This window comes from Ptiloglossa arizonensis, chromosome 2 (assembly GCF_051014685.1).
Source record: "Ptiloglossa arizonensis isolate GNS036 chromosome 2, iyPtiAriz1_principal, whole genome shotgun sequence".
NCBI classification, from domain to species: domain Eukaryota; kingdom Metazoa; phylum Arthropoda; class Insecta; order Hymenoptera; family Colletidae; genus Ptiloglossa; species Ptiloglossa arizonensis.
The window spans coordinates 16,494,854-16,519,182 of NC_135049.1; the positions used below are offsets into that span (position 1 = coordinate 16,494,854).

General features: G+C 35.4%; 5 protein-coding genes across 19 annotated transcripts in view; 3 read left to right on the plus strand and 2 right to left on the minus strand.

The window, feature by feature from the left end:
• Positions 1 to 4: 4 nt before the first annotated feature.
• Hrs (Hepatocyte growth factor regulated tyrosine kinase substrate) lies at positions 5 to 4,370 on the plus strand. 5 transcript variants are annotated; one of them, XM_076327032.1, is made up of 11 exons: positions 5 to 194; positions 272 to 356; positions 630 to 705; positions 789 to 977; positions 1,049 to 1,323; positions 1,401 to 1,476; positions 1,547 to 1,726; positions 1,787 to 2,142; positions 2,224 to 2,537; positions 2,600 to 2,901; positions 3,474 to 4,370. In XM_076327032.1, the coding sequence occupies exons 1-11, from the start codon at positions 158 to 160 to the stop codon at positions 4,047 to 4,049; spliced, it is 2,466 nt and encodes an 821-aa protein (XP_076183147.1). In that variant the 5' UTR covers positions 5 to 157; the 3' UTR covers positions 4,050 to 4,370. The 5 variants fall into 5 exon arrangements, with proteins under 5 accessions (XP_076183147.1, XP_076183148.1, XP_076183144.1 ...); XM_076327033.1 differs by having other exon boundaries at positions 2,600 to 2,895; XM_076327029.1 differs by having other exon boundaries at positions 3,435 to 4,368.
• A 44-nt stretch (positions 4,371 to 4,414) lies between these two features.
• Positions 4,415 to 11,104, plus strand: Mt2 (tRNA (cytosine(38)-C(5))-methyltransferase). Of its 3 annotated transcripts, none has more exons than XM_076327036.1 (3): positions 4,415 to 9,362; positions 9,489 to 9,896; positions 10,024 to 11,103. In XM_076327036.1, exons 2-3 carry the CDS (start codon positions 9,839 to 9,841, stop codon positions 11,046 to 11,048), a joined length of 1,083 nt encoding a protein of 360 aa, XP_076183151.1. In that variant the 5' UTR covers positions 4,415 to 9,362; positions 9,489 to 9,838; the 3' UTR covers positions 11,049 to 11,103. The 3 variants fall into 3 exon arrangements, with proteins under 3 accessions (XP_076183151.1, XP_076183152.1, XP_076183150.1); XM_076327037.1 differs by having other exon boundaries at positions 9,489 to 9,581; XM_076327035.1 differs by having other exon boundaries at positions 4,415 to 9,581; positions 10,024 to 11,104.
• Positions 4,799 to 9,736, minus strand: Ema (C-type lectin domain containing ema). 6 transcript variants are annotated; one of them, XM_076327023.1, is made up of 15 exons: positions 9,512 to 9,736; positions 9,077 to 9,292; positions 8,877 to 9,005; positions 8,661 to 8,794; positions 8,421 to 8,578; positions 7,954 to 8,183; positions 7,682 to 7,874; positions 6,968 to 7,618; positions 6,779 to 6,896; positions 6,548 to 6,702; positions 6,310 to 6,471; positions 6,068 to 6,230; positions 5,673 to 5,976; positions 5,477 to 5,604; positions 4,799 to 5,388 (listed from the first exon to the last, which is right to left on the minus strand). In XM_076327023.1, the coding sequence occupies exons 2-15, from the start codon at positions 9,148 to 9,150 to the stop codon at positions 4,940 to 4,942; spliced, it is 3,048 nt and encodes a 1,015-aa protein (XP_076183138.1). In that variant the 5' UTR covers positions 9,151 to 9,292; positions 9,512 to 9,736; the 3' UTR covers positions 4,799 to 4,939. The 6 variants fall into 6 exon arrangements, with proteins under 6 accessions (XP_076183138.1, XP_076183139.1, XP_076183141.1 ...); XM_076327024.1 differs by having other exon boundaries at positions 9,420 to 9,736; XM_076327026.1 differs by having other exon boundaries at positions 8,430 to 8,578; positions 9,512 to 9,735.
• Maf-s (MAF bZIP transcription factor K) lies at positions 10,541 to 12,470 on the minus strand. 2 transcript variants are annotated; one of them, XM_076327039.1, is made up of 2 exons: positions 11,997 to 12,116; positions 10,541 to 11,817 (listed from the first exon to the last, which is right to left on the minus strand). In XM_076327039.1, exons 1-2 carry the CDS (start codon positions 12,009 to 12,011, stop codon positions 11,452 to 11,454), a joined length of 381 nt encoding a protein of 126 aa, XP_076183154.1. In that variant the 5' UTR covers positions 12,012 to 12,116; the 3' UTR covers positions 10,541 to 11,451. The 2 variants fall into 2 exon arrangements, with proteins under 2 accessions (XP_076183154.1, XP_076183153.1); XM_076327038.1 differs by lacking the exon at positions 11,997 to 12,116 and adding an exon at positions 12,136 to 12,470 and having other exon boundaries at positions 10,543 to 11,817.
• A 9,805-nt stretch (positions 12,471 to 22,275) lies between these two features.
• Positions 22,276 to 24,329, plus strand: part of Wake (ankyrin repeat and fibronectin type III domain containing protein wide awake) — a 211,141-nt gene continuing 209,087 nt past the window's right edge. For all 3 annotated transcript variants that reach the window (XM_076327809.1, XM_076327811.1, XM_076327810.1), the window contains exon 1: positions 22,276 to 22,564. In XM_076327809.1, the coding sequence (XP_076183924.1) occupies positions 22,562 to 22,564 (3 nt within the window). In that variant the 5' untranslated portion in view covers positions 22,276 to 22,561. The remainder of the gene's footprint in view (positions 22,565 to 24,329) is intronic.

Here is a 24,329-nt window from a genome sequence, read left to right on the forward strand (position 1 = left end):
TGCTTTACACAGTCAATGGAATAGTGTGGTGACACCAATCTATTGGCGGTTGTCAAACTGAATTTTCAAGACTTAATTATCAAATACGAGATATTATTAAAAGCCCAAGTAAGCAGATATATTATAAATAAGAGACGATCTTTTTTGGCGGAGCACAATGTTTCGTAGCTCGTTTAATTTTGACAAATTATTAGGTAGGTTTTACTAACAGTACCCGACAGTCAAAATGTCTGATTTTCAGATATGAGAATTTTGATTAAATTTCTTGCAGATAAAGCAACGAGTCATTTACAGCTTGAACCTGACTGGGTTGCGATTCTCCAGATTTGCGATTTAATACGTCAGGGTGACGTACAGTGAGTGCATAGTATCGTCTAATTTGAAACTAACCTCTTTATTTCTTAATAATTATGAAAAAGAATAACATTTTTTACTTAATAGACTCACACCGACTGTGTGTTCCATATGTTTAGTAAAACTTCACTAACATTTGTTGTACCGTAATTGATTTACCTCTTTCTTACTATCCCTTGGTTATTGCAACAAAATAAATATGAACAATATTTCCTACTTAAATAATTACATTTTATTTGTAAGAAAATCAAATACTATGTTTTTTATGTATATAGACCTAAAGCAGCACTTGCAGCAATAAAGAAGAAAGTGACTAATGCTAATCCACATTTAGCTTTTTATGCTCTATTGGTGAGAAATAATGACTAGTTATTTTAATAAACAACTTGTTATTAAAATTATTAGATGCAAATAAAAGCATTTCTTTAATACAGGTTTTAGAATCTTGTGTTAAAAATTGTGGTACATTGATTCATGATGAAATCGGTACTAAACAATATATGGAACAGCTTAAAGAATTAGTAAAGACAACAACACACGACAATGTGAAACTTAAAACCTTAGAATTGATTCAAGCTTGGGCACATGCATTTCGGAATAGTCCTAAATATAGAGCAGTACAAGTAAGTCTACAAATTCCATTTTATTTTTATTAATGTGAAACATTAATACCAATGAAGAATATATATTTTAGGATACACTTAATATTATGAAAGCTGAAGGATATAAATTTCCTGTTTTAAAAGAAAGCGATGCTATGTTTATTGCCGATACTGCTCCAGAGTGGGCAGATGGTGATGTATGTCATCGTTGTCGAGTAGCATTTGGAGTAATGCAAAGAAAACATCACTGTAGAGCTTGTGGTCAAGTATTTTGTGGTCAATGTTCAAATAAAGCATCTACTTTACCTAAGTTTGGTATTGAAAAGGAAGTTCGAGTTTGTGAAGCATGTTACGATCAAGTTAATAAGTATGTACAAATATGTAAAAACATAATTTTACATTGTTTTCAACTTTATTTATAATTTATTTAATTTATTTTTATAGACCATCCGCACTACAAACTAAGGAAGTAGATTTACCTGCAGAATATCTCAACAGTTCATTAGCTCAACAACAGCAGGTATGTAATTGTTATAAAGAAAGTTACAAGTTAAACAAATGTGTAAAAAATATGACATTCTTTTTCATAGGTACCACCTAGGAAAACTGCAGTGGAACTTCAAGAAGAAGAAGATTTAAATCTTGCTATTGCTTTAAGTCAAAGTGAAGCAGAACATAAAGAAAAGGAAAAAAAACGGGCCACTAGCAGTGTTTTAAAATCAAATACAAGCACTATCAATAGGACAACGTATTCTCCACCACCATCACCCGTTAGTTTTTTTAGAAAACAAAAGTTTTGTTACAAAATTATATTAATTCTTACATTTTAGGGTCCTAGTCCATCGAAGTTACAAGAAGAAGAAGAGATTGAGCCTGAACTTGCAAAGTATTTAAATCGTAAATATTGGGAACAAAGACAAACTGTAATAGAAGAGCATGCTTCTAGAGCAGATGTTACCAGCCCCTCTGCTCCTAACATTAGTAGCCCAATGCCACAGAAAATTATAATTGCAAAACAACAAAACGGAGAAGTTGACAGTCAAATGGAAGAGTTTGTTAACGCATTACGTTCTCAAGTTGAAATTTTTGTTAATAGAATGAAGAGCAATTCATCAAGAGGCAGATCAATTGCTAATGATAGTTCTGTTCAAACTTTATTTTTAAATATTACTGCTATGCATTCAAGGTTTGTTTCATTTCATCTTCTAAATTTATGTAAAATGAGTAAAATATGTAAACATAATTAAAATTCATAAATTTATTGCAGATTGTTGAGATATATTCAAGAACAAGATGATAGTAGGGTATATTACGAAGGTCTGCAAGATAAACTGACGCAAATGAAGGATGCTCGAGCTGCCTTAGACGCTTTACGGGAGGAACATAGGGAGAAGTTAAGGCGTCAAGCGGAAGAAGCGGAAAGAAAAAAACAGATGTTAATGGCTCACAAGTTGGCGATTATGAGGAAGAAGAAACAAGAATATTTACAATACCAACGTCAGCTTGCTTTGCAGAAAATTCAGGAACAAGAAAGAGAAATGCAAATGAGACAAGAGCAACAAAAACAGCAATACATAATGGGTAAGCTAATATGCATAATGTGTAATTTCAAGATGGCTTTTATTCTATTATACATATTTTAGGTGGCTATCAGGCTGTTTCTGGTTTTATTGGTCCATCTCAAGGTTCACCAGTTCGTCATGTTCAATATCAAGGACCTGGATCTAATTATAATCCTATGTCTCCAACAAATCAAGGATACATATATGGACAACCTTCTGTAAAACAGTATCCTTTGCAAGGTTACAATATGCCAACAATGAATGCAATGCCACCACATATGATGGGGCCATTACCTAATCAAGAGCAACAACCAACCGATCCATCCCTTCAAGGGCATGAAGCCATGGGTCGAGTTACCGTTTCCGGTCCTGGAATGGTGAATGTATTAAAAAATTTGTTATGTAGAATATCCCCAAATTAACCGGTTAAACTCTACCAATAGATTTTATGAGTAAAAGTATAGTGGAAAAGTTATATAAACATAGATTTAAAACGGGTTGCTACATTTACATTGTGATACCAGGACTAGTCGGCAATGTTTATATAATATTTATTCTAGTTATGTTTAATATTTGAAATCTTGAAAAGTCATAGATGTAACTTATCTTAACATAGATAACTATCAGTACGTTATACAACCTCAAATTAAAATATTATCCTTCATTACTTTATGCTACATTATTTTATGTTTATTAAACATTATTTTTTAGTTATAACTTTAGAAAAAGCTGTTTTAAACTAATGTTTACAAAACATTGCACTTATTTTTATTTATAGACCACATTGTTACAGTTAGTTCATTTAATTTGGAGGTACTGTATTCCTGGCAATACTTTTAAAGTATTTCTTAGATAATTTAAAGTATTAGAGTAAATAGTACATTTTATTTAATCATTTTATACATTTATTTTGAAGATGCCTCAAATGACAAATCCCATTCCGCAACTACAACAGGCAGGTGGACATCAGATGGGACCGCCACCACCACAAGGTCCGCCAAATCAAATGGCACAAATGCAGCCTACACCAGGACATATTCCACCACAGCAAGGTGCCCCTCCACAAATTCCGCAACCAGGGCCACCAAGTCAAATGGGTATACCTCAATTGTCTCAGAGTCATATAGGTCCTTCACCTGCACAAGTTGGACCTAGAGCACATGGCCCTCCAGGTCAAGTTGTTGGCCTTCCACCTCAAATGGGATCAAAGCAACCATCTACGTTGCCAGGTTCGCAGGGACCTCCAATGCAGCCTCACGTTTCAAACACTCCTATTTCATCTCAAGGATCGGGTACTATTCAAGTACCTTCTAGAACTACAGTTGGACCAATTTTAGCATCAAATCAGACAATGCAAGGTCCACCAGGATCTGGTTTACCAACAATGCAAGGCATATCTCAAATCCCAGTATCTCAGGGACAACAGATACAATTCCAGCCAGCAACTTCTTTGCCACCTACATCAAATGAATCTGTACAGGTGAAAGAAGATACAAAGCCTGAAACAGCAGAGCTGATTTCCTTTGACTAAAATAATTATATGCAGATAAATATTAACCGATAACTAGAAGTGCATTTAAGGTAACCATTAGTTTAATATAAATTTTTATTTTAAATTGGCATTGATTATTTGATTAATTTACTCATAGAATTTATTCTGCTCTTTATTAGATTAACAAAAATTCACTTTTTAAGCTATTAATATATTTAACAAGAAATTAATTATATTGGTAATATCTACCACATTTAATACACATTTGTTAAATAAATTTTGTATAAGTTGTGCAATTTTTTAATAAGCAATGAGATACTATTTAGATTATGATTTTAATTTAAAAGTAAATACATCTACATATATTTATAAGTCTCCAGTATAGGAGTATCTAATTGTTACAGAACGATAAACCCAATGTGCTAAAAGAAAGAAGATATTTCATTGTTGGTATTTATTTTGAGTTATAGAAATTGCCAACAGTAATATATACACATTTTAAGTATATGGTTTTGTTGTATAACTGCTAGTGAAAAGTTATTTATAATATTTAACCAGCAGAAACAAACTTCCAATATACATAGATATACATATATGCTAGATGAAAATGTATATACAAAATACTTAGTTATATAGCATAAAGGAACAAAAGAAAATTACTTTCGTCGATAGCTAACCTTTTACCGAATATAATATACCTTGTTTTTTACAAGATTAAGATGTTAACTTCCCTATTAAAAGCATTATGAAACATGAGATTTCTTTCGAGGTATTGTTTAGTAAGTATCTGTAGTAAAACCCTTTATTACACAGATCAAACACTTTTTCCATTAACACAAGATCGCATATACATTCTCACTTCTCTCATAAATTGTCTAAAGAAAATTTTAATTTAAACTATGTGCTCTTTTTAAACTCTGTTTTAACAATCATACTGTTTCCACTTGACCTTTTACACGCAATTTCACTTCTTGTGGGCAGGTGAAGGATGTTTCTTCAGAATGTTTTCTGATCACAGTTGACGGTTCGCCATTAGTTGAAGAGGCAGAAATTGGACCATCTTTCTTTTCTTGACATGTATGTGATATGCTCAATCCGTTGGACGTTAGAGATGCTTTTCGAAGGTGCATGTCTTCTAAAGGAATTTCTTCGCTACGCGGCCTTGGCATCTTTGGTGAACTATCTCGAGACCGCAAGCCATTTTCTTGACTTTTTTCATTTGAGTTACTATAACCACGTTTAGATGTTGATGATGAAACACTGGTGGTAGGTCTACTAGTGCTTTCTCTACGCATTTGTGCTGCGAATCCGGGTACTTTATTTACTGTAAACATTGGTCGTGGTTGATCTTTTTGCCTTTGTCCGCGTCCCACCATACCTAGAATTAAATAGTCAAGCGTTATTTACATCTTGTGGCTATTATTTTAAATCAAATTATCTGATTTAGGTATTTTGATACGACGTACGTTCGTGTCGTAAACCGCGCAGAGCATAATTTGGCGGTGAAGGTTGAGGTATACTTCTGGGAATATCAAGTAATCTTGCAATTTGATTCATTTTCTTTTGCCGTGCTTTTATTCTTCCTTTTGTTAGCCTTCAATCAAAAGTAAATTTGATAATATAATAAAGTTAACGCATAATAATAATTTTGCAACATCTCACCTTTGTTTTGCAGCCATACATCTAATGTGATCGTCAAAAATGAATTTTGTCGATAATAAGGGAACACGATTGCCAGTACTGCTACTTAGAGGTTTGTAAATTGTTAAATGCAGACATCTAGAATCATCCTTATCACCCGCCACTTCGATATCTTGCAAAAAGCCCACCAATTTTGCCACTCCCCAACCTAGTTTACTAGTATCAGGTTCCACAAGAATTAATTGCATAACATCGATAACTAGAAAGCGGCGAATCTTCTGTCCATCTTTCCACACAACCGTACACGCGATTAAATCGCTATTAGCTATTTAAAAATATAATATAAATAAGATATTCGTAAGTATCTGGATATCTTACTTGTAATGAATAATGTGTTAAAATAGAATAACTTTTACTTAGATCAAGAATATTGTCGACTTGAACACAATCAGCTGGGTTTGTCAGAGGCAACTGTGTTTCCCTTTCCATATTCAATGTTAAAGAGAGTTCTCTTATTAAAAAAAATACTCTTATAGCGCGACGTGCCCTTTCAACCTGTGCATACATTAATTTTATTTTCTGTTAGTCAGTTTAATGAATTATATTCTATTAATAACGTAAGTTATAAGATAAGAAGATATACATATAATGTACTTACTTCACCACATGGTAATCTTTTGGTAAATTCGATACCCGTCATTGGAGTTCCTGTTGGCGGCAATAAAATATTACTGTCCATCATTAACCATTCAACATTTAAAGGTCGTTTTTGAATTTCGCTGTATTCGTCCTCAAACATATCTAAGAATATATCTTCACTCTGAAAGTGCGGTAAAAATAAGTTTTTTTAATCAACAGCTTTTAAAATAATAAAATAATTAGTTCTCATAACATACCTTATAAAAATTTTTTAACAACGATGTGCTTTGCTCTTTTACTGCTTCAATTGCTGCTAAATGTGAATCTTTTAATATGGCTTGTCCTTCTGACATTATTAATTGTGTTAACAATTTAATTGTCAATTCCAATGTAATGAGCCTTACTTTTGCATCTGACAAAAATATCATTCGTAAAAACGTAAATTATTATTTGGACAATTAAAAGACTAACTTTCAAAATTGACTCACTTGTTTGACAACTTAATGTTATAATATTAATTAGTCTATCTATTAAAATTTCATTATATAAACTTGAAGAATTTCGTGAACTGAATAAAATTGGGTCCAGAGTTTTATGTTCTATGCCCTTAAAAATTGTTCTATTAGAATAAATGCATAATGACACAATATACAGTATTTTCAAAGTAAGCTACTTACCTTATTGTTAGCTAGAGCATAAAGTAAACATAACCCAAATAATGTAGCATAATCATTTTCTGTACAAAATAATGAATTTAAGATTGTTTCTAAAAATGGCTTATTTGACAATGATTCATTTACATCTTTTTGTGTCTGAGGTGTTAAGGGGCTTTCCAGGGCTAATCTTTGCTCTTTTTCTTCATCAGTTACATTCAAATGTTTTATTTTTTCTAAATCTTCATTTGAATCGCTATTGTCTAATTGTTCTAAACTCATTAATAGTGTAGCATCTCTCGTTGAAGAAGTATTAAATGATGTACTAGGATGATGTATTTCTGATATTTCTTTACCCTCGCTTTCAGTATTATCTTTTCTTTCATCCAAATTATTTTCTTCTTCACAAAGTTCATCCAGTACACTTAAGGACTCACTTAAATTTTCAAGGGACTTCTCTAAACTTTCTTTTGGTGGTGAAAAAGCAATTGAATTGGTTGATGTAATGTCACCATATATTTCAAGCACTTTGCTCGCCCCTGTTTGAATTGTTTCTAAATCTGACAGTAGCATTACTGCTGCTAGTGTATGTACAAGAGGTCCATGAGAGACTATTAAAAACACTTGAGAAAGTAAAAATAGAGCAACTATGACGCTTATGTGTTTTCTCTCTTCCTATTAATGAAAAAAAATTACTTCCATATGAAATAATAGTAAATTTATTAATTAGAAACATACCTGATTTTGGCACAAAAGATTCTTATGTCTCATGAGTGAATAAACATATAGTGGAACTAATAATTTATGAAGCAAGTGATCCGATAAAACTTTATTCAAGTCAGATATATTTAAACATAGTATATCGTTTAAATAGTGTAAATGATCTAGATGCTCCGCTACTAAATCCGATAATCTGTTTTGACTTTGATGACTGAAACATATATAATACATACAGAGAAATTTCTTTTCAACATGATTATTTAAATTTTGTTAATAACTTTTCCACTTACTCAGCATCATTTCTGACACAAGTGTCAAGCTCTATAATGTGATTACCAATAAACCATACAAGATTACTGAAATAAGGTGCAGCAGTGCGATCTCTTATAAATGCGAGCATAGAGGCATCTTCTACACGATATACATTTAAAGTTAAGGTTCGCACTGCTATACGAACCATGCCTTCAGAATGGTTAAAAAATTTAATTGCCTCCGTATACAATGGAAAATCATTGGTGTGCTGATAAAAAAAACAAATTAAACAATATCCATTTTATATGTGTATTTTGTGCAAAACTCAAGTAATGGAGATGAAACAATGATTACTATAAAAAGCATACTATGAATTGATTAAATTATATGTACATTTAAAGCTATAATATTAGATTAAAATAACATACATTGAACAGTTATTAAAATTAATGAACATGAGATTAACTAATGTGAAAAAATAGACACAGAAGATTATCATGTGTACCTCGTTTACCTCATTATAGAAGAAATGGATGGTGTGTGTATTTAACTTCAAGCTTAAAGTCTTTAAGAAACTGATATAATATGCCATCACCTCTTCATCACTGAAGTCAAATTTGTGCACTATTATACTGTTTACATGATTGTTACTGAGTAAGTAATCTAAAAACAAATACATTTGAATTGAATTATTGAATTAAATGATCTGATGAAATTGTAAGAATAAGGTTTTGTATGCACTTACACAAATAAGTCTCATTACGTATATTCTCAAACAATATGTTTAGCGTTTGTAGTAATTGAACACATACATAGCTTCCACATTTTTGCTTCATAATACGTAAAAAGAATGAAAGCATATTTTTCTCCAAAAAGAAACTGATAATAAGAAATAAAGTTATTAACTATGATATAAGAAAATTTAAATTTATCATGTATCCATTAAGTTAATTGTGCTTACTCAAATACATTGCTATCATTTTGGTCACCCCATATTAAAATTTCAGCAATAGAACGAAGAGTTTCTACCAATAAACCTCTATTGAGCTCAGACACAGTCTGATTCTTCGATAAGACATTGTACAAATATCTACATGTAAGAATAAAGAAGAATGTACAAAAGCAATGATTTTTCTTATATGTATGTATGTATATATATACTTAAGGTGCTCCAAGGAATGAGGATTCTTGGGCTTCCAGAGTCCTCCTCCAAACCAACTTCGGCTCCGAAACATGTTTTAATATTGCGATGATATTTGGGTGGTGTCTTGCGTAAACTTCATATTCGGTTTTCTTTTTATCGTGAGAGAAATATTGCCAACATTTGTTATTTTTATTTAAATTGCAAGAAATTTTTTATGTTAATCCGTGTTTATCCTGTGTTAAAAACCTTCATTAATATTGAAATGATTGCCGAAATAGTGATAAAAGTCAACACATTGTTTAGGTTAGATTTCTTGTTTGTACACTATTCATTCTTATCATTGTTCTAATTATTAATCACCGTATTGCTCGTAAACCTGAATTACTCTTTGTACACATTCTTTTAATCACACCATGTATCAATTTTTAGATCTATTAAATGTGATCACATACGTAGAATTTTCCACGACGCAAAATGATGTCCACCCTCCATTACTGAACGGACTATGGAATCAAATGTTAGGTTAGTTCGTTGTCATTTATTGTCATTATTTATGAAACCTTTGTGTTAAAAAATGTATCAATCTTGAAAGAATGTATTTGTTTGTAAGTCGTTAGATTTTATTTAAACTATATTTACGCGACATAAACGAATATTAAAAGAAATGAAACACATATTCCAATAAGATTCAACGATTAGTAAATAGTTGTTGATACTAAAGAACTATTATACGTACATCTAAGATTATTTATATTTAAAAAATCTCGAATGAGTCATTAATGATGAGAGTGTTAGAATTATATAGTGGTATTGGTGGAATGCATTATGCATTTCAAGGTAAGATATTGCATTGTTATTTTTTGATTTACATTGTGTAAGAATATATAACCTGTACTTTCCTGCATGGTTTTATTAATTATTAATAAACCATAAAATTGTAATAGTAAAAATTCATTATTTTCAGAAAGTGGCGTTAATGGTAGTGTTGTTGCAGCAATTGATATAAATACAGTTGCAAATGATGTATACATAAACAACTTTCCGAATGTTATATTAATGAATCGCAATGTTCAGTCATTTTCAACAAAAGAAATAAATGACTTGAATATCAATACCATACTGATGAGTCCTCCATGTCAACCGTATACAAGGGTCGGACTTCAAAAAGATGTATCAGATACTAGGTCATCCTCATTATTTCATGTTCTCAAACTTATACCTCAAATAAAAGGATTAAAATATATATTACTTGAGAATGTTAAAGGGTTTGAGAAGTCTGAGATGAGAAATGCAGTATTAAAATGTATGAATGATTGCAAATTTAATTACAAAGAATTGATTGTAAGTCCGTGCCAGTTTGGTATTCCAAATAGTAGACATAGATATTATTTACTAGCTAAAAAAAACAATCTTGAATTTTGCTTTGATAATCGTGCATTAAATTTCCATCTACCAGAAGATGTTCTAAGACTTTTGCCAAAAAATAAACACAGTTTATTAGCAAATAAAAGTTGTACACAAAATTTTGAAACAAGTAAGAAGTGTTATAAAATAAAGAACATTTTAGAAAATGTTGAGGAAACACAATATCTAATACCAAAAAAATTGCTACAAAAGAGAGCTTGGTTATTAGATATAAGGACAGAACAAAGTCATGGATCTTGCTGTTTTACAAAAGCTTATGGTCATTATATAGAAGGTACAGGATCTGTATATTGTCCTTATTCAGAAGAAGTGATTAAAGAAACATTTTTAGAAGCAAGTAAATACAAACAACAACCAATAGAATTATCAGAGATTCTAGGAAAATTAATGTTACGATATTTCACACCTAGAGAAGTGTGCAGACTAATGTGTTTTCCAGAAGATTTTACATTTCCAGAGCATATAACATGTAAACAAAAATACAGATTATTGGGTAATTCGGTTAATGTACATGTAGTTAGCAGGTTGATATTTTTATTACATATTGAGAAACAAATTATATAAGCCTGTTTATAAAAATATACTTTATACGTTTCAGAAAATGTATATTCTTTACCTCATATTTATCATATACTGTTAAATATTTCAATGAAAATACTTGCAAAGTAATGTATAATCAAATGTTCAATATAAAAACATTAGTTTTCAATACAAAGAGAAAATCATTCATATACATGTATTATAGAACATCAGATGTTAACAACTATATTGTTCTTCTTTCATCTTAAATCACTTTTATAGCTATTGCTCTATGTTAAAGTGCACCTCAATTTCTTCTACATTCCAAATACTTGGAGAGGTTAATAATCCAATTTTTTTAGATTCTGCAACCTTCACACAGGATTACTTGAAATCCAATACCTTCATTGCTTTTCAATGTACATAACACTGGTGTGTTCTTATTATTTTACATTGTTTCCAGTTCCGGTGGTATATGAATCTTTTTCTCTGCTGCAAATTTCTTTAATGCTTGATACTTAGAATGCCATGATTCTATTTCTTCTCTCATACGATTATTATCTTCCTGCATGGCTTCCATACCACGGTATTCCTGTGACTTTTCTGATTCTAACTCATCCTTTTGTTCAGTTCTTTTAATGCGACAACTAGCTGCATATCCTCTGTTCTTTAATGTGCGTCTGCGTTGTTTCATACGTACTATTTCTTCTCGTGATAGTCCACGTAGTTTTAATTGCCTGTTTAAATCTCTGACCGATATTGTCACTAGTTCATCATCGCTGATGTCAACACAAGGGCCAGGTGATAGTGGATCCTATAGATAAAAATTTAAAAATGTGTTTGATTAAAATTACATAAAAAATCATTTTTGTTCAACTTAATTAACCAACAATGAAATGCAACTAGTATCTTTAGAAACCACTTTAGGTTGCAACCAATTATATGGCACATTTTTATTTTTATACATATTTATAAAAATCGATTACTATGTACTTCGTAAGACTGCATTATATTTTCAATGTGAATTATAATCAGTAGATTTTATGCGTCCTATTTGTATCTTCTAAAAAGTGTGCAACGTATCGTGAAAACAGCGCTGATAGCGTATACGAGGGAGAGGGGAGAAACATACCATTTTTATAGATCGCTTTCTTTCCATGAAGATTTCACAGCAGAATTTTTCAAGTTCCAACGTCAAGTGGCCACCGAAATTTCGATTTTCTTTTACCTTTCACGGTTTCAGGAAAAATTTGCTTAGTCATTGTAGAATCTCATGCAGGTCAGTTCGCCATTTATCTAACATGAATGCCTTTCTAAAAACATCAACCACTTCTTCCTGAAACAGAAAGCTTTATCTTGTAGGACTTATTTTATTACATTGTTAAATATGCACACAAAATTTAATTTGTTGTATTCTTTTATTAATAGCTTTTACAATGTCTGTAACGATCAATTTTGAACGATTTTATTAAATATTTTGATCCCTAATATTTCGAACTTAGGTAGACGGGTTTCTATTTTAATTAAAATATATCTCAATAGAGGGCTGTCGAATCATAACATTTCTCGTTTCTTATTGTTTCATTAGTATTTCAGATATAAGCACCCAGAGCATAATTTGGGACAGCGGGTTTACGAGTGAACACAATAAAACCAAGAAGGTTTAAATTGTGTTCTTAAGACCTAACCCAGACCTAACCGACCATTTGGTTCAAAAATCTCTCGGGAGAGAGTCCTGGTTGTTCGCCCTTATCCAGGTATTTAAAAATATTAAGGGTATTCTCGTAAACCCCTTATTTTTAGAGAAATTTTTAAAAGTGAACTATGACGATTATTAATAATCACAGTTAATAAAAATTAAAAATTTGGCTATAATTTTTGTGTCTAGAAGAATAATCAATCATACTTTTGCTCGTACAGAGAAATCATTTTGCATTCGATAATCACAGAATAACGAAAATTTTTAAAAAACGCTATAAACGATAAGAATTGAAACTAAGTTTATCGTTAGTTATACCATTGAAAATAAAGTCTTTTATGTACGATTTCATGTATAATTTTTATTCGAACATTACATATATAACGCGAATCCTATGTGTACGTCTAAACGCGTTATTTATCTCCATTTTCTACGTAAAGTTTATATTTCCTTAGCTAAATTCTAATACACGGTTTAACAGCACGTATGTCGCCATCTAGCGCTACACTAACGAACTATTTCTCGACAAACTTGGACCTTTTGCCGTAGATGGCACCATTTATGGTTTTTGGTTTATTTAAATTTTAAACTAAGATATAAGTAATTTTTAGATTTGTGCTCTTGCACAGAATTAAGAATATAAAATTAGTATATTATGCATAAATCATGTCTGTACAAACATCATTTTCCTTTCTTACTTAGAAAAAATTTATAATTCTTGACTCCATCATTCTAACAAACTTTCTGAATACAACTATTACAGTGCTGGAATGTAGGTTCCAAAATGTAAATTTTTCATAAGAAGTAGGAATAAATAACGCGTTTAGAAGTGTACGTAGAATATTTGTTAGAATGTAAGTGCAAAACACAATTTAAACGTAAAGAATTATGTTTAGGTTTACTTGTAACTTGTATTACAATGTAAGGGTCAACTAAAACTTACACGTAAAGTCTTTTATATATAATTTTTGTTCTAACCTTACATATATAACGCGAATCCTATGTGTACGTCTAAACGCGTTGTTTATCTCGATTTTCTACGAAAAGTTTATATTTTGTCAGCTAGATTCTAATACACGGTTTAACAGCACGTATGTCGCCATCTAGCACTTCACTAACGAACTATTTCTCGACAAACTTGGACGTTTTGCCGTAGATGGCACCACTTGTGGTTTTTGGATTATTTAAATTTTGACCTAAGAATTAAGTAATTTGTGGATTTGGGCTCTTGCACAGAGTTAAGAATAAAAAATTAGTATATTATCACTAAATTATATCTGTAGAAACATCATTTTCCTTCTTAAAAACAATTTAGAATTCTTGATCCATCATTCTAACAAGCTTTCTGAGTACAACTATTACAGTGCTGGAATGTAACTTTCAAAATATAAATTTTTCATCAGAAATAGGTATATTTTTTTTTAGACAAAATAATTATATAAATAATTCGTTTAGATGGGCACATAGAATGTCTGTTAGAATGTAAGTGCGAAACATAATTTAAAAGTAAAGCATTATATGTAGGTTTACTTGTAACGTGTATTACAATGTGAGGGCCGAATAAAACTTGTAGGTAAAGTATTTTATACACGATTTTATGTTTAATTTTTATTTGACCCTTACATATATGTCGTAAATCCGATGTGTACGTCTAAACGGGTTATTTATCTCTATTTTTTACAAAAAGTTTATATTTTATCAACTAGATTCCAATACACGGTCTAACAGCACGTATGTCGCCATTTGGCGCTTTCTTTTACAGACCATCAAACTTCTCTCAAGGTTTGGCTGGCCCAATTATCACCGTTCGATTCAAACTCGAATAACACTAAAACGGTTCTAGGAGTCTGGACACTTTTTATTGCAATTGAAAGTAGAAACTCACGAGATTATAATGGTACAAATCATTTTTCCATCGGCCAGTAAAGTTGCAAAAATGAAGGGACATTGTAGGAAGAAAAGGAGCAGTGTTACGAGGGACAGAGAAGGAAGAAAAAACTATTTGTCAAGTAAAAATACAGGTAAGTTGGCATGGAAAAACAACTTCGATAATTTATCACAGGGTAAAATTAGGGGATTACGTTTCTGATATTCACAATTCAAACATTGGGGATATTTTTACTTGCTGTCTGTCTTGTTTGTCAATAATTGATTCGTTCAATTTTAATCAAAGCCACCTTACCAAGCGATCGTATTGCGAAAGTAGACGATCATTTAATTATTTTTCACAGTGTATCGCGAATAACAACGAATCCTCACGATAGGTCCTTATTACAGATGTTTACGAAAAGATTTAAAGCATTAGTCATACTTTTTTTTACATTAAAATAGATTAACGTTTTTGGTACTTTACTTATGTTTTACTTATGTTTTTAGTACTTGTAGATTAATGTTTTTGATAATATATTAACGATATCGTATATATTATTGTCCGAGAAGAAACACTTCGCGAAATATTTCAAATGGAAAACATAAACAATCGATTGACAGAAAATGCCTATTACGCGATTATGGGACCTTTGAACATTAAATATCTTAAGTATTTTTGTAAAGATTGATCGCATCGTATTGAATAACTTGCTGCATCATACTGAATATCAATAATGTAATGACTATGGTCGACACAAGCATGGTTTCAGCAATTGTGTATTTAAATGTTTCAATCCTAACTTGGTAAAATTTTACCGAACTGTTTATTGTTTCTATCAGTTCGTTAAAGAAGATCCAAAGTTGGGCCGAAACGTTTAAATATATAATTGTTGTAATGAAATTTGTATCTACCATCATCAGTGTCCTGTCGATACTCCCCTTATTAATCAATCATATTTACGTTTTATTAAGAAATTTCTCTCGCTTTCTTCGTGTTACGCAACCTTGAATTTAATCTGAAAATTGCCTCGTTGCATTTTACCGCAACTTGAATTGTTCGTGTCTAAGAACACTCGATGCAAACTGGCTACGATAATTTATTTAACCGTCCAACTGGTGATAACTGTCTCGTGTCAGCTACTCGAGAGTCAACGTTATCGGTTAGTTTCGTCTATGAAAAGCGAAACGATTTCCAGCATAGTCGCGACAATTGGCTCGTTTGTAGTTTCTGACGAATCGTTAATAATTTCAATAAGCCTCCCCTGTCAACGTAATACGCCTAATGTTTCCGTTAATTCGATCGATTTTGCCCAGGTATAATCGTCTCTACCACGTGTGTCTTAATTAGCACCGATTGATCGTACAATTCAACTCCGAAAGCTATGGTAACTGGATACAATCGCAGCATCGAACACGGAACGACGAGAGTTCGATTTCCCTCGATTCGTTATCGTTTTCAAGATCAGATTCATTGCACGCGTTCTTCGTTGGGATTTAATTCAAGATCGATACCAAGTTTTGTCACCATAGATTCTTGGACATTTCGACGATTCAACGATTCGTCGCAATGCGGCTGATCGAGTGTCCAGGTGTGTGCATTCAGTTTCTCCAAATCGGTGAAAATTGCGATTGATTCACTGGCCGCCAATGCTCTCATTATCGCGCTTCCAGAGGAGCTGGGAAAAGTGCCAGAGTAATGGTCAGAGGGACCTTTTCTTTTAAAGTATCCCAGGAGAACGCGTATACATGTCGAAGGGAGAGATGTAATCTTGCCAGGAATCATATTTTCCCGAAGATCGATCTTCGTCTCGTGTTTCGGCAACGTTTCGTCCAAGTAACAGCCTGGAACACGATAGCGAACAAATGGAAAAATTTGTATCGGGCGAAGTGTTTCCGGTAAATTAAGTGGCCGAATCAGCAATTGGTAACCGTACGTATCGAAAACAATACTTGTTCGTCAGATTATGATCCATCGGATTTTCTACACTTTCGTGTACGTGCAAGTGCATTCGTTGCATTTCTTAAAGGATCTGTGTCTTTGGACGAGACGAAGCATTTTAAATGCAATTTTCAGTGCACTTTCGCACTGAAATTCTTCCTCCAGTTAAAAAGTGATCTAAATGTTCGAGGATATCGAGGAAAAATCTCACGTGCTGCAACTCGTGCAATTTTCGAAGCGTTGTTCGTGATATACGAGGTCCGGCGTTATCGCGGAGCGGCAGAACACCGTGTCTGTTTATCAAAGCAGGTTGTTTTTCACGTAATTTTGTCTACATTTATTGCTTTTCTATAGAATATCTGTACTATTGGGTTGTTCGGAAAGTCATTTCGTTTTTTTGTGAACTCGATGAAAATGGAACACAATTTTTTTAGAGTGTATATTCTCCATTTTGGAATACGAAATGACTTTACGAACGACACGATATTAGGAAAGAATAATGCCTGCTGTTATAAAATAATCATAGGCTGGGTTTTGATATTTGTTTCGGATTTTCGACAACATTGAACCATTGAGCTGTACATCGACGGTTATCGTGTAACATTCGTTTCTCGTTGAAGGTTACAATTTTTTGTAACAACGGATCTGTTTGATTTCGCGTGAAGCGAGAAATGTATGCTTCGATACGTCGTTGTTTCTGGGAATCCGGCAAATCGTGTGGAATCCATTTATCTTTTTCGTTTTTTCCTACACTTTGTAAACGTCGAGAAACACTTGCGCGACGAACGTCTACTTTTTGCGTAATGTCATGTACATTCTGACGTGTGTTAGATTCAACCAACATTTTTAACTAGTCGATGACTTCTGGTCGTTCATGTGGTTCATTCTTCCAATCGATAACTTCAGAATGAAATTTTTCAAATTAACGAAAAATTGGTGAATCGTTCTTTCGGTTATAGTATCTGCTCCAAATGTAGTATGAATGTTACGATCAATTTTCGTTGCACTGTAATCAAGCTTAGTGCGTTGACTGCCACGATAGTTTAATAGTCTATATTTAAGAACGTCCTCGTTCTTAATATAACGTAAATTTGTACAAACTGTAGCGTGAAAAGTAAAAATATTCAATAGTTCCCCGGTGTATCTGTCATTTCATAGTATCGCTAACGACAGTAACGTTATTTAAAAGTTTGCGAGCATCAGAATTCATTCCTCGCAAACACTTTCAAGAAACGTTGTAAGTTTGATCATCGATGACCACCATGACTTTAGAATTAAATTTTTCAAACTAACGAAAAATTCGTGAGTTATTCTTTCAGGATCCTTTTCTCAGGATCAGCCATATCGCAATAAAATTTACAAAATACTTAAATTGTCGTTTTGGATTAGTTTCAAACTTCGCACCGATACATCAACAGCACGATCATGCAATAGTTTTCACCCATTACGAAAACCTCCGCACTTTTGAAAAATCAGCCATAACGAACTTTCGAACAAAGGAAATCATCGATGAAATTCGTTTCTTTTTCGCGTTTTCAATCGAACGATACCGCGACTAAGCAATCGAGTTTATCCAATCGAGGGTCGATGTAAATTCACAGAACAAACTCCTGGATTCGTAGGAAGTTTCAACAACTTGGACGTTTTGATCGTCGTTCTGCGTTTAATTACAATCACGATTTGTACATAGCGTTGCCCGAGTAACTGTAACTCCTGTTGGCGTAACCCGATAGATACATTTGCAAGATCAAGTCAAATACGTCCGTTTCGCTCGAGTGGTAACCTATTTCCGTAGTCAGGACGGATAGCCTGATCGGATACGCTATTGTACTATTAATTATCCGATCTCTGTTACGAAATCGTCGATTCCGATAGTCTAGTTCTTTTCTTCTTTTTTCCTCTCGGATCGATTCAACGTAATCGCCGATATCGGAGCAACGGGACGACCAAACGAATAAATCCATCCTTGCGACGTAACCAGGAGATAGTCCGAGCTATTGTTCGATCAACATCTAAATCGAAGTGAGTGCAACGCGAGGTTCGCGGCACGGCGTCGAACAGCTTGTTCGTTGTTGGTTAAAGTTCATTAGCGGTCACGAGATATTTCTGACAGTATCTTGATGTTCGCCGCGCACCGTCACCGCCACAGTCTCGTAATCTATCAATTTGTCTACCCGTCGTAGCGCTTTTCTCCTTCGAAAGTTCGGCCGATCTTGATTACGGTTAGTTTATTTTTCGAGGTCTCCGCGTGACACCCGTAGCCACGAACTCCTTTTACATTTACACGTGAAAGCACCACCGAGCTTTGCGGATACTCGTAAACGTTCGTCTTTCTTCTTATCCGGCACTTAGATCCCTGGCAATTAGTAAAAATGAAGCATACGTCTTTAGAGGTACGGAGATGGCCTTACGGGATGGATCGGTTCGTTTAATAAATCGCAAACCTTCATTAAAGGTGGAAGAAAGTTTTTCTTAACGGCGTCGCTACGTTGACGAATGCGACTCGTCATCGGTGTCGAATCAACTCCATCGCGCGACAACCGCGGTCATCGTTGCAATTGGAAACGGCACCATTTTGAAGCAATAGCTCGTTGATCGTTAGTCGCGGTTCGTTCGAGTTTAGAAAGGTGTTCGATCGATTTGAATGACATTTTTTAGATTCGATCTCGGGTGTATCGTTTTACTATCGTCGAACAACTCGTTTTACTATCGTCTTCAAATTTCGTCGAACAACGATGGTAAAAAGGAGATATCGATCGGTATACCATCACCGAGACTCGATGGACACGTTGGAAAAGATCTCGATGGTTAAAGGATCTGCTGGTTGCACATTTGAACGAAGTGTGTCGGTGTGGTGGTAATATAAGTTTAGGAAGCACGTAGATCGAAGGGAGAGGAGTTGTACAGGAGTAGTGGTCGGACGTATAGGAAAAGGGGGCTTGAAACTTGGATATCTAGTGGATTGGGATAGATGTAATTGGGAACGGGATACGAGTTGACGATATTGGCACGGATAACGTTGCAAAGGTTTTTTTTACACTGGACAGCGGATTCGAAAATTCATCTCCGCTTCGTGTTTAACCGAGACAATTTTACAAACGAAGGAAATCGTGATATTTATTGGAACAGCGCGAAACACGAAGATGAGAGTTTCGAACACGTTGGACCTGGTAAACGTAACGTCCAGAGAGAGAGAGAGAGAGATAAGCTTGAAACACATCACGGTAATCGATTAGGCAGATCACAAAGGATTGGGATATATGAGTTGCTGGACAGAGGAGAACGGGACGGACAGAGAATACGTAGTCGTGTGTAAACACTGTGTTTGGCGATGTGTGGTGTTCAAGTCGAACGAAGAAAACAGCGTAGGTGAACACGATGTCCGATGGACGAGAACAGTGGCAGTGTCAACAATGAGAGAAACCGGGGGAAGATTATCTACACGGTGAGTGGAAAATGTTGTCGCAAAATTTCACCCAATTTGATCGATGCTACACGGTAAATCCACGTCGTGAAACGCATACCAAGTATTCCTTCTCCGGTTGTTACAAAGTTAATCCACACCGTATCTCATTCTTGTCTTCAAATTTCATCTACCTCGTTCCCAGGTTGTCTCACCCCTGTTCCATGTTCGTGCCAATCCGATAGGCGGTACGCTCGGATCAAAGTGTTCCCACAACTTGGAATTCTCGCGTGTTGCTGCATTCGGTACATATCCACCCACGCGTAATACGAGGACATTCGCAATTTTTCTGAACGCGTTGTAGGAAACCGTGTTACAGGATACGATGGAGCGGAAAGCCAGTTACGCGAAACCGTGATCGTAGGGAATACGTAGTATCGCATCGGTTTGCGTTGTTCGATGATGCACGGTATCGACAACGGTCATAAATTCCTGAGTGCAATTGGTAAAATAAGAATGGGAGAAAGAACGATTAATCTCGGGTCAGGTGGAACGATAAGTGCATAATTAATGCGGTATCACGAGTAAGGGGTATGCGAACAGTGTTCAGCAATATCTGCTCGGTGTGTCGCGTCTCACGAGAGCTGGCTAAAACGTCCAACCCAATACGACACGCAATTCCTTTCAGGATTGATCTTTCGTTTTCCCATGTGTAGCACAAGTAAGGGGAACGTGGACAGTGTCAATTAATTTCGAGTCAGTGTCAGGCTTTACGAATGTCGGTCGAAATGTTTAGTCTAATATGACTCGCAATTACAGGATCGAACTTCGGTGCTTCTGTTAATAGGGTAAAACCAATACGAACTGTGTTACGTAACGTTTGCTTAGTTTTAGGATGTCTGGAACGGACAGACATCCTTAGTTAGGATTTTTTGAAACGTTTAACCGAAGACGACTTGCAATTCTTTCCAGGACTGATCTCTCGTTCTTCGATGAATACATCGTGTAACACGAATAGAATCGATATCGAATAATTCTAATTTGATCGCTCGTTTCACGGAGGATCGTTAAAACTTTCGATTCGAGTGAAATCGCAGTTCCTTTCGCAATCGACTTTCCGTTCTTCCATGAATGCAAGTAATACGAGTATAATCGGTATCGAATAATTTCTATTCGATTGCTTGTTTCACGAAGGACGATTAATCCTTCGGAGTTGAGAGGAATATCTCGGTGGTCGTTTCATTTAGTGTACTTTTTCTATTTCATGAAACTTTGTAGCGTACGATTCGTATCGGGATCTAAATGTATACTCTTGTAGATATTTACGTATACTTTTTATATATACTTTTGTGAAACGTCAACATACGAACGCGAAATAACGAAACAAAAATGTTACGTTTTAGATTAATCGTACAATTTAGAGGAGTTTTTCGAGATGCCAGTTTCTCGTAGTAAAAAAACCTTCTGCTTAAAGGATTAGGCTTCACGAAGGTTTCGTAAAATTTCCAGTCCAACGCAGCTGCCAGTTCACAATTTTTATTCGTGACCGATTTATCTTTCTCCCATTTAAACGACGGGTGAAGACAATTGTTGCAAGTAATTCCATTTGTAACCGATTTATCTTCCTCCCATCCAAACGATGGACGAAGAGAATAGTTGCAAGTTGGTAATTTCTTTCGTAACCGATTTTTGTTTTCAATCCAAACCTAGGAAAGAAGATAGTTGCAAGTTGGTAATTTCTTTCGTAACCGATTTTTTATTTTCCATCCAAACCTAAGAAAGAAGATAGTTGCAAGTTGGTAATTTCTTTCGTAACCGATTTTTTATTTTCCATCCAAATGTAGGAACGAAGAAGGTAGTTGCAAATTTGTAATTTCTTTCGTAACCGATTTTTTATTTTCCATCCAAATGTAGGAACGAAGAAGATAGTTGCAAATTAATAATTTCTTTCACAACCAATTGTTTTCCATTCAAACGTAGGAACGAAGAAGATAGTTGCAATCTTATAATTTCATTCGTAACCGATTTTTCGTCTTTAATCCAAGCTCAAGAAAGAGGATAGTCGCAAGTTGGTAACTTCTTTGGTAATCGGTTTTTCTACCTGCCATCCATACGTAAGAGCGTGTTCACGAGGTAGTCGATACCAGGAACAATCCCTTTAAATTAGTCCCGGTCAGCTCGATTCCGTGAAATCCAGTGTTCGGCTGCGGGGAGCCGCGAGTGTTGTCGGTTGCGCCGCGTTTACGTGCTCCTCGTCGTCGACACCGGGCGTCGTTTCGGCGACCTCGGACGTCCTCGGTCGTGTTCGGGCGTCGCGACGACGTCCCGTCGCGACGCAGCCGACAGTCGGTGGCCGAGCATCGCGACGCGCGCATCGTACCAACGCGCGCCGCACGAGTTACCTCTCATCAACGAACACGCGACTTCTACCCCCGTTTATCGCTAGAACGGACGCGGCTCGAAGAAAACTCCCAAAAAAAGGTCACCAGCACCGATTCTCTCGCGCGCGAGGGACCATCGTTTCCCGTTTTCTCGATTGCGCGACGACCGCGAACACTTCCTTGGACAAAGAGACACTTGGACACTTAACGCGTGCCGGAGCTGAGGAAAATGCACAACAGCTGCTGTCTGTCACGCGGAGGACACTGATGGTCTGTATCGAAAACACGCGCGCGATTAGGATTACCGTTCAGAGAGCCACGCGACCTCTCTGGGCCCCAAAGAGAGCCTTAGGCTCGCCTTGGGGAGGGGGATGGAGGGGTTGGAGGGGACACCGTGACGAGAGAATCGAGGATCTGACTCCAGGACACCGAATTCGAAAGCTCGAGATATCGCAATTTTAAACTCGCGGGAATATTTCAAGATTTTTTTTTTTCTTTCTTTTTTTTTCTCTCGACCGATTCGTTTTATATTTCTCCAGGGCGCTGTTCCGTGCGCTAACGAGCTCCGTGCTGTACGGTTTCGCGACCCTTTCGCGAACGTGGCGGTATTTCGGGAATTATTCTTTTTGCAATTCCAGTAGAGCGAGCCGTGCCCGTTCAGACCAGCGTCGCATCGCTCCGGGCAAATTGGAATCGAATATTTACGAGTTATGTGCTCACGTTGCGATTCGTTCTCAGGTGTATCGGTAGGATTTCGTTCTATGTTGCACGGTTTTGGAACTTGTTTCCAGATACGGTAGTATTGATAGTATTTTGTGAACGATTCTTTCTGTCTAATCCAAGTAGAATGAACCGTGTCCGTTCAGACGAACGTCGAATCGCTAGGAGCAAAATGGAAACGAACGTTAACGTGTGTCGTGCTGCACAGTTTTGAAATTACTTCCCGTATATGACGGTATTAATAGTATTTCGTCGAATTGTTCTTTTTATAATTTCAGTAGAGTGAGTCGTGCGTGTTCAGACAAGTGTCGAGTCGCCCGAGGCAAACAGAAATCGAATATTTACGAGTTTTGTACTTACGTCGCGATTCATTCCCAGGCGTGATAGTGTCTGTAGAATTTTCTTTCCCACTGTATGGTTTTGCGATTTGTTTTCGAACGTGATAGTACTTTGTGAACGGTTCTTCTCTGATCCAAGTAGAACGAACCATATCCGTTCAGACGTCGAATCGTTCGGAGTAAAATGGAATCAAATGTTAACCATCGTACTGTTTTGCATAGATTCTTTCCCGGATGTAGTAACAGTATCGATAATATTTTGCGGAATTGTTCCTTTTAATCCGAGTAGAGTGATCCGTGCTCGTTCAGGCAACCGTCGACTTGCATCGAGTAAACAGGAATCGAATGTTTCGCGATGGGGCTCGAGCAGTTTCTGGAAAAGATAATTTAAGGTGTCGATGGCTACCGTTGATGTTTCCGGGTCAGGGATTAAACAGTTCTATGTTTGAAACCCGTAAACGATTCATCTTGAAAAGTACCATATGTTTTGCTCGAGTTTGGTTCAGGGTTGCTCGCGTCGAACAAATTCGATCTCGATTCGAGAAAACGATATATCGCAGGTAAGAATGTTTCACACGTTACAGGAACACGGTGCGCCGGTGGAATTAGTCGAATTCTCAAACGTCTTATCTATCGCTTGCACGATATTCCTTTACCGCTGTCTCGATAATATTATTATTCGCGTAATTGCGGACGATCGATCGTATTTCTCCGCGTTGAAATTCTCTTTCATCTTCTTTCGAGACGGTGCTTCGATTTCATCGTTCACGGAATTGTAAATCCTTGTCGATCCGATGTTTATCGTTGATAAAGTCCATCGTCTCGTCGCCGGAAGTTTTCTCGTTTCATCCAGCGACGGATTTCCGGGGATGATTTTCTTGTCAGTTTACCCTTCGTTGCGCATAATAAAAAAAGGGGAGATAGCATCGGGGAAGAAGCTACCCGCGATCATGATGACACAGAGCCAGTCGGCTATG

What these genes read in the sequence shown, in the direction of transcription:
- Hrs (XM_076327029.1), top strand. Translation starts at nt 158, where the DNA reads ATGTTTCGTAGCTCGTTTAATTTTGACAAATTATTAG. An exon ending in TGTTACGATCAAGTTAATAA is followed by an intron (nt 1,324 to 1,400) that starts GTATGTACAAAT and finishes TTATTTTTATAG; the next exon opens with ACCATCCGCACTACAAACTA. An exon ending in ATTACTGCTATGCATTCAAG is followed by an intron (nt 2,143 to 2,223) that starts GTTTGTTTCATT and finishes AATTTATTGCAG; the next exon opens with ATTGTTGAGATATATTCAAG.
- Ema (XM_076327023.1), bottom strand. Translation starts at nt 9,150, where the DNA reads ATGTTTCGGAGCCGAAGTTGGTTTGGAGGAGGACTCTGGAAGCCCAAG. An exon ending in TGTATGGCTGCAAAACAAAG is followed by an intron (nt 5,605 to 5,672) that starts GTGAGATGTTGC and finishes TTTTGATTGAAG; the next exon opens with GCTAACAAAAGGAAGAATAA. An exon ending in GCGCGGTTTACGACACGAAC is followed by an intron (nt 5,389 to 5,476) that starts GTACGTCGTATC and finishes ATTTAATTCTAG; the next exon opens with GTATGGTGGGACGCGGACAA.
- Mt2 (XM_076327035.1), top strand. Translation starts at nt 9,473, where the DNA reads ATGTATCAATTTTTAGATCTATTAAATGTGATCACATACGTAGAATTT. An exon ending in ACTATGGAATCAAATGTTAG is followed by an intron (nt 9,582 to 10,023) that starts GTTAGTTCGTTG and finishes CATTATTTTCAG; the next exon opens with AAAGTGGCGTTAATGGTAGT.
- Maf-s (XM_076327038.1), bottom strand. Translation starts at nt 12,162, where the DNA reads ATGGAAAGAAAGCGATCTATAAAAATG. An exon ending in GAAAGCGATCTATAAAAATG is followed by an intron (nt 11,818 to 12,135) that starts GTATGTTTCTCC and finishes TTTTATCTATAG; the next exon opens with GATCCACTATCACCTGGCCC.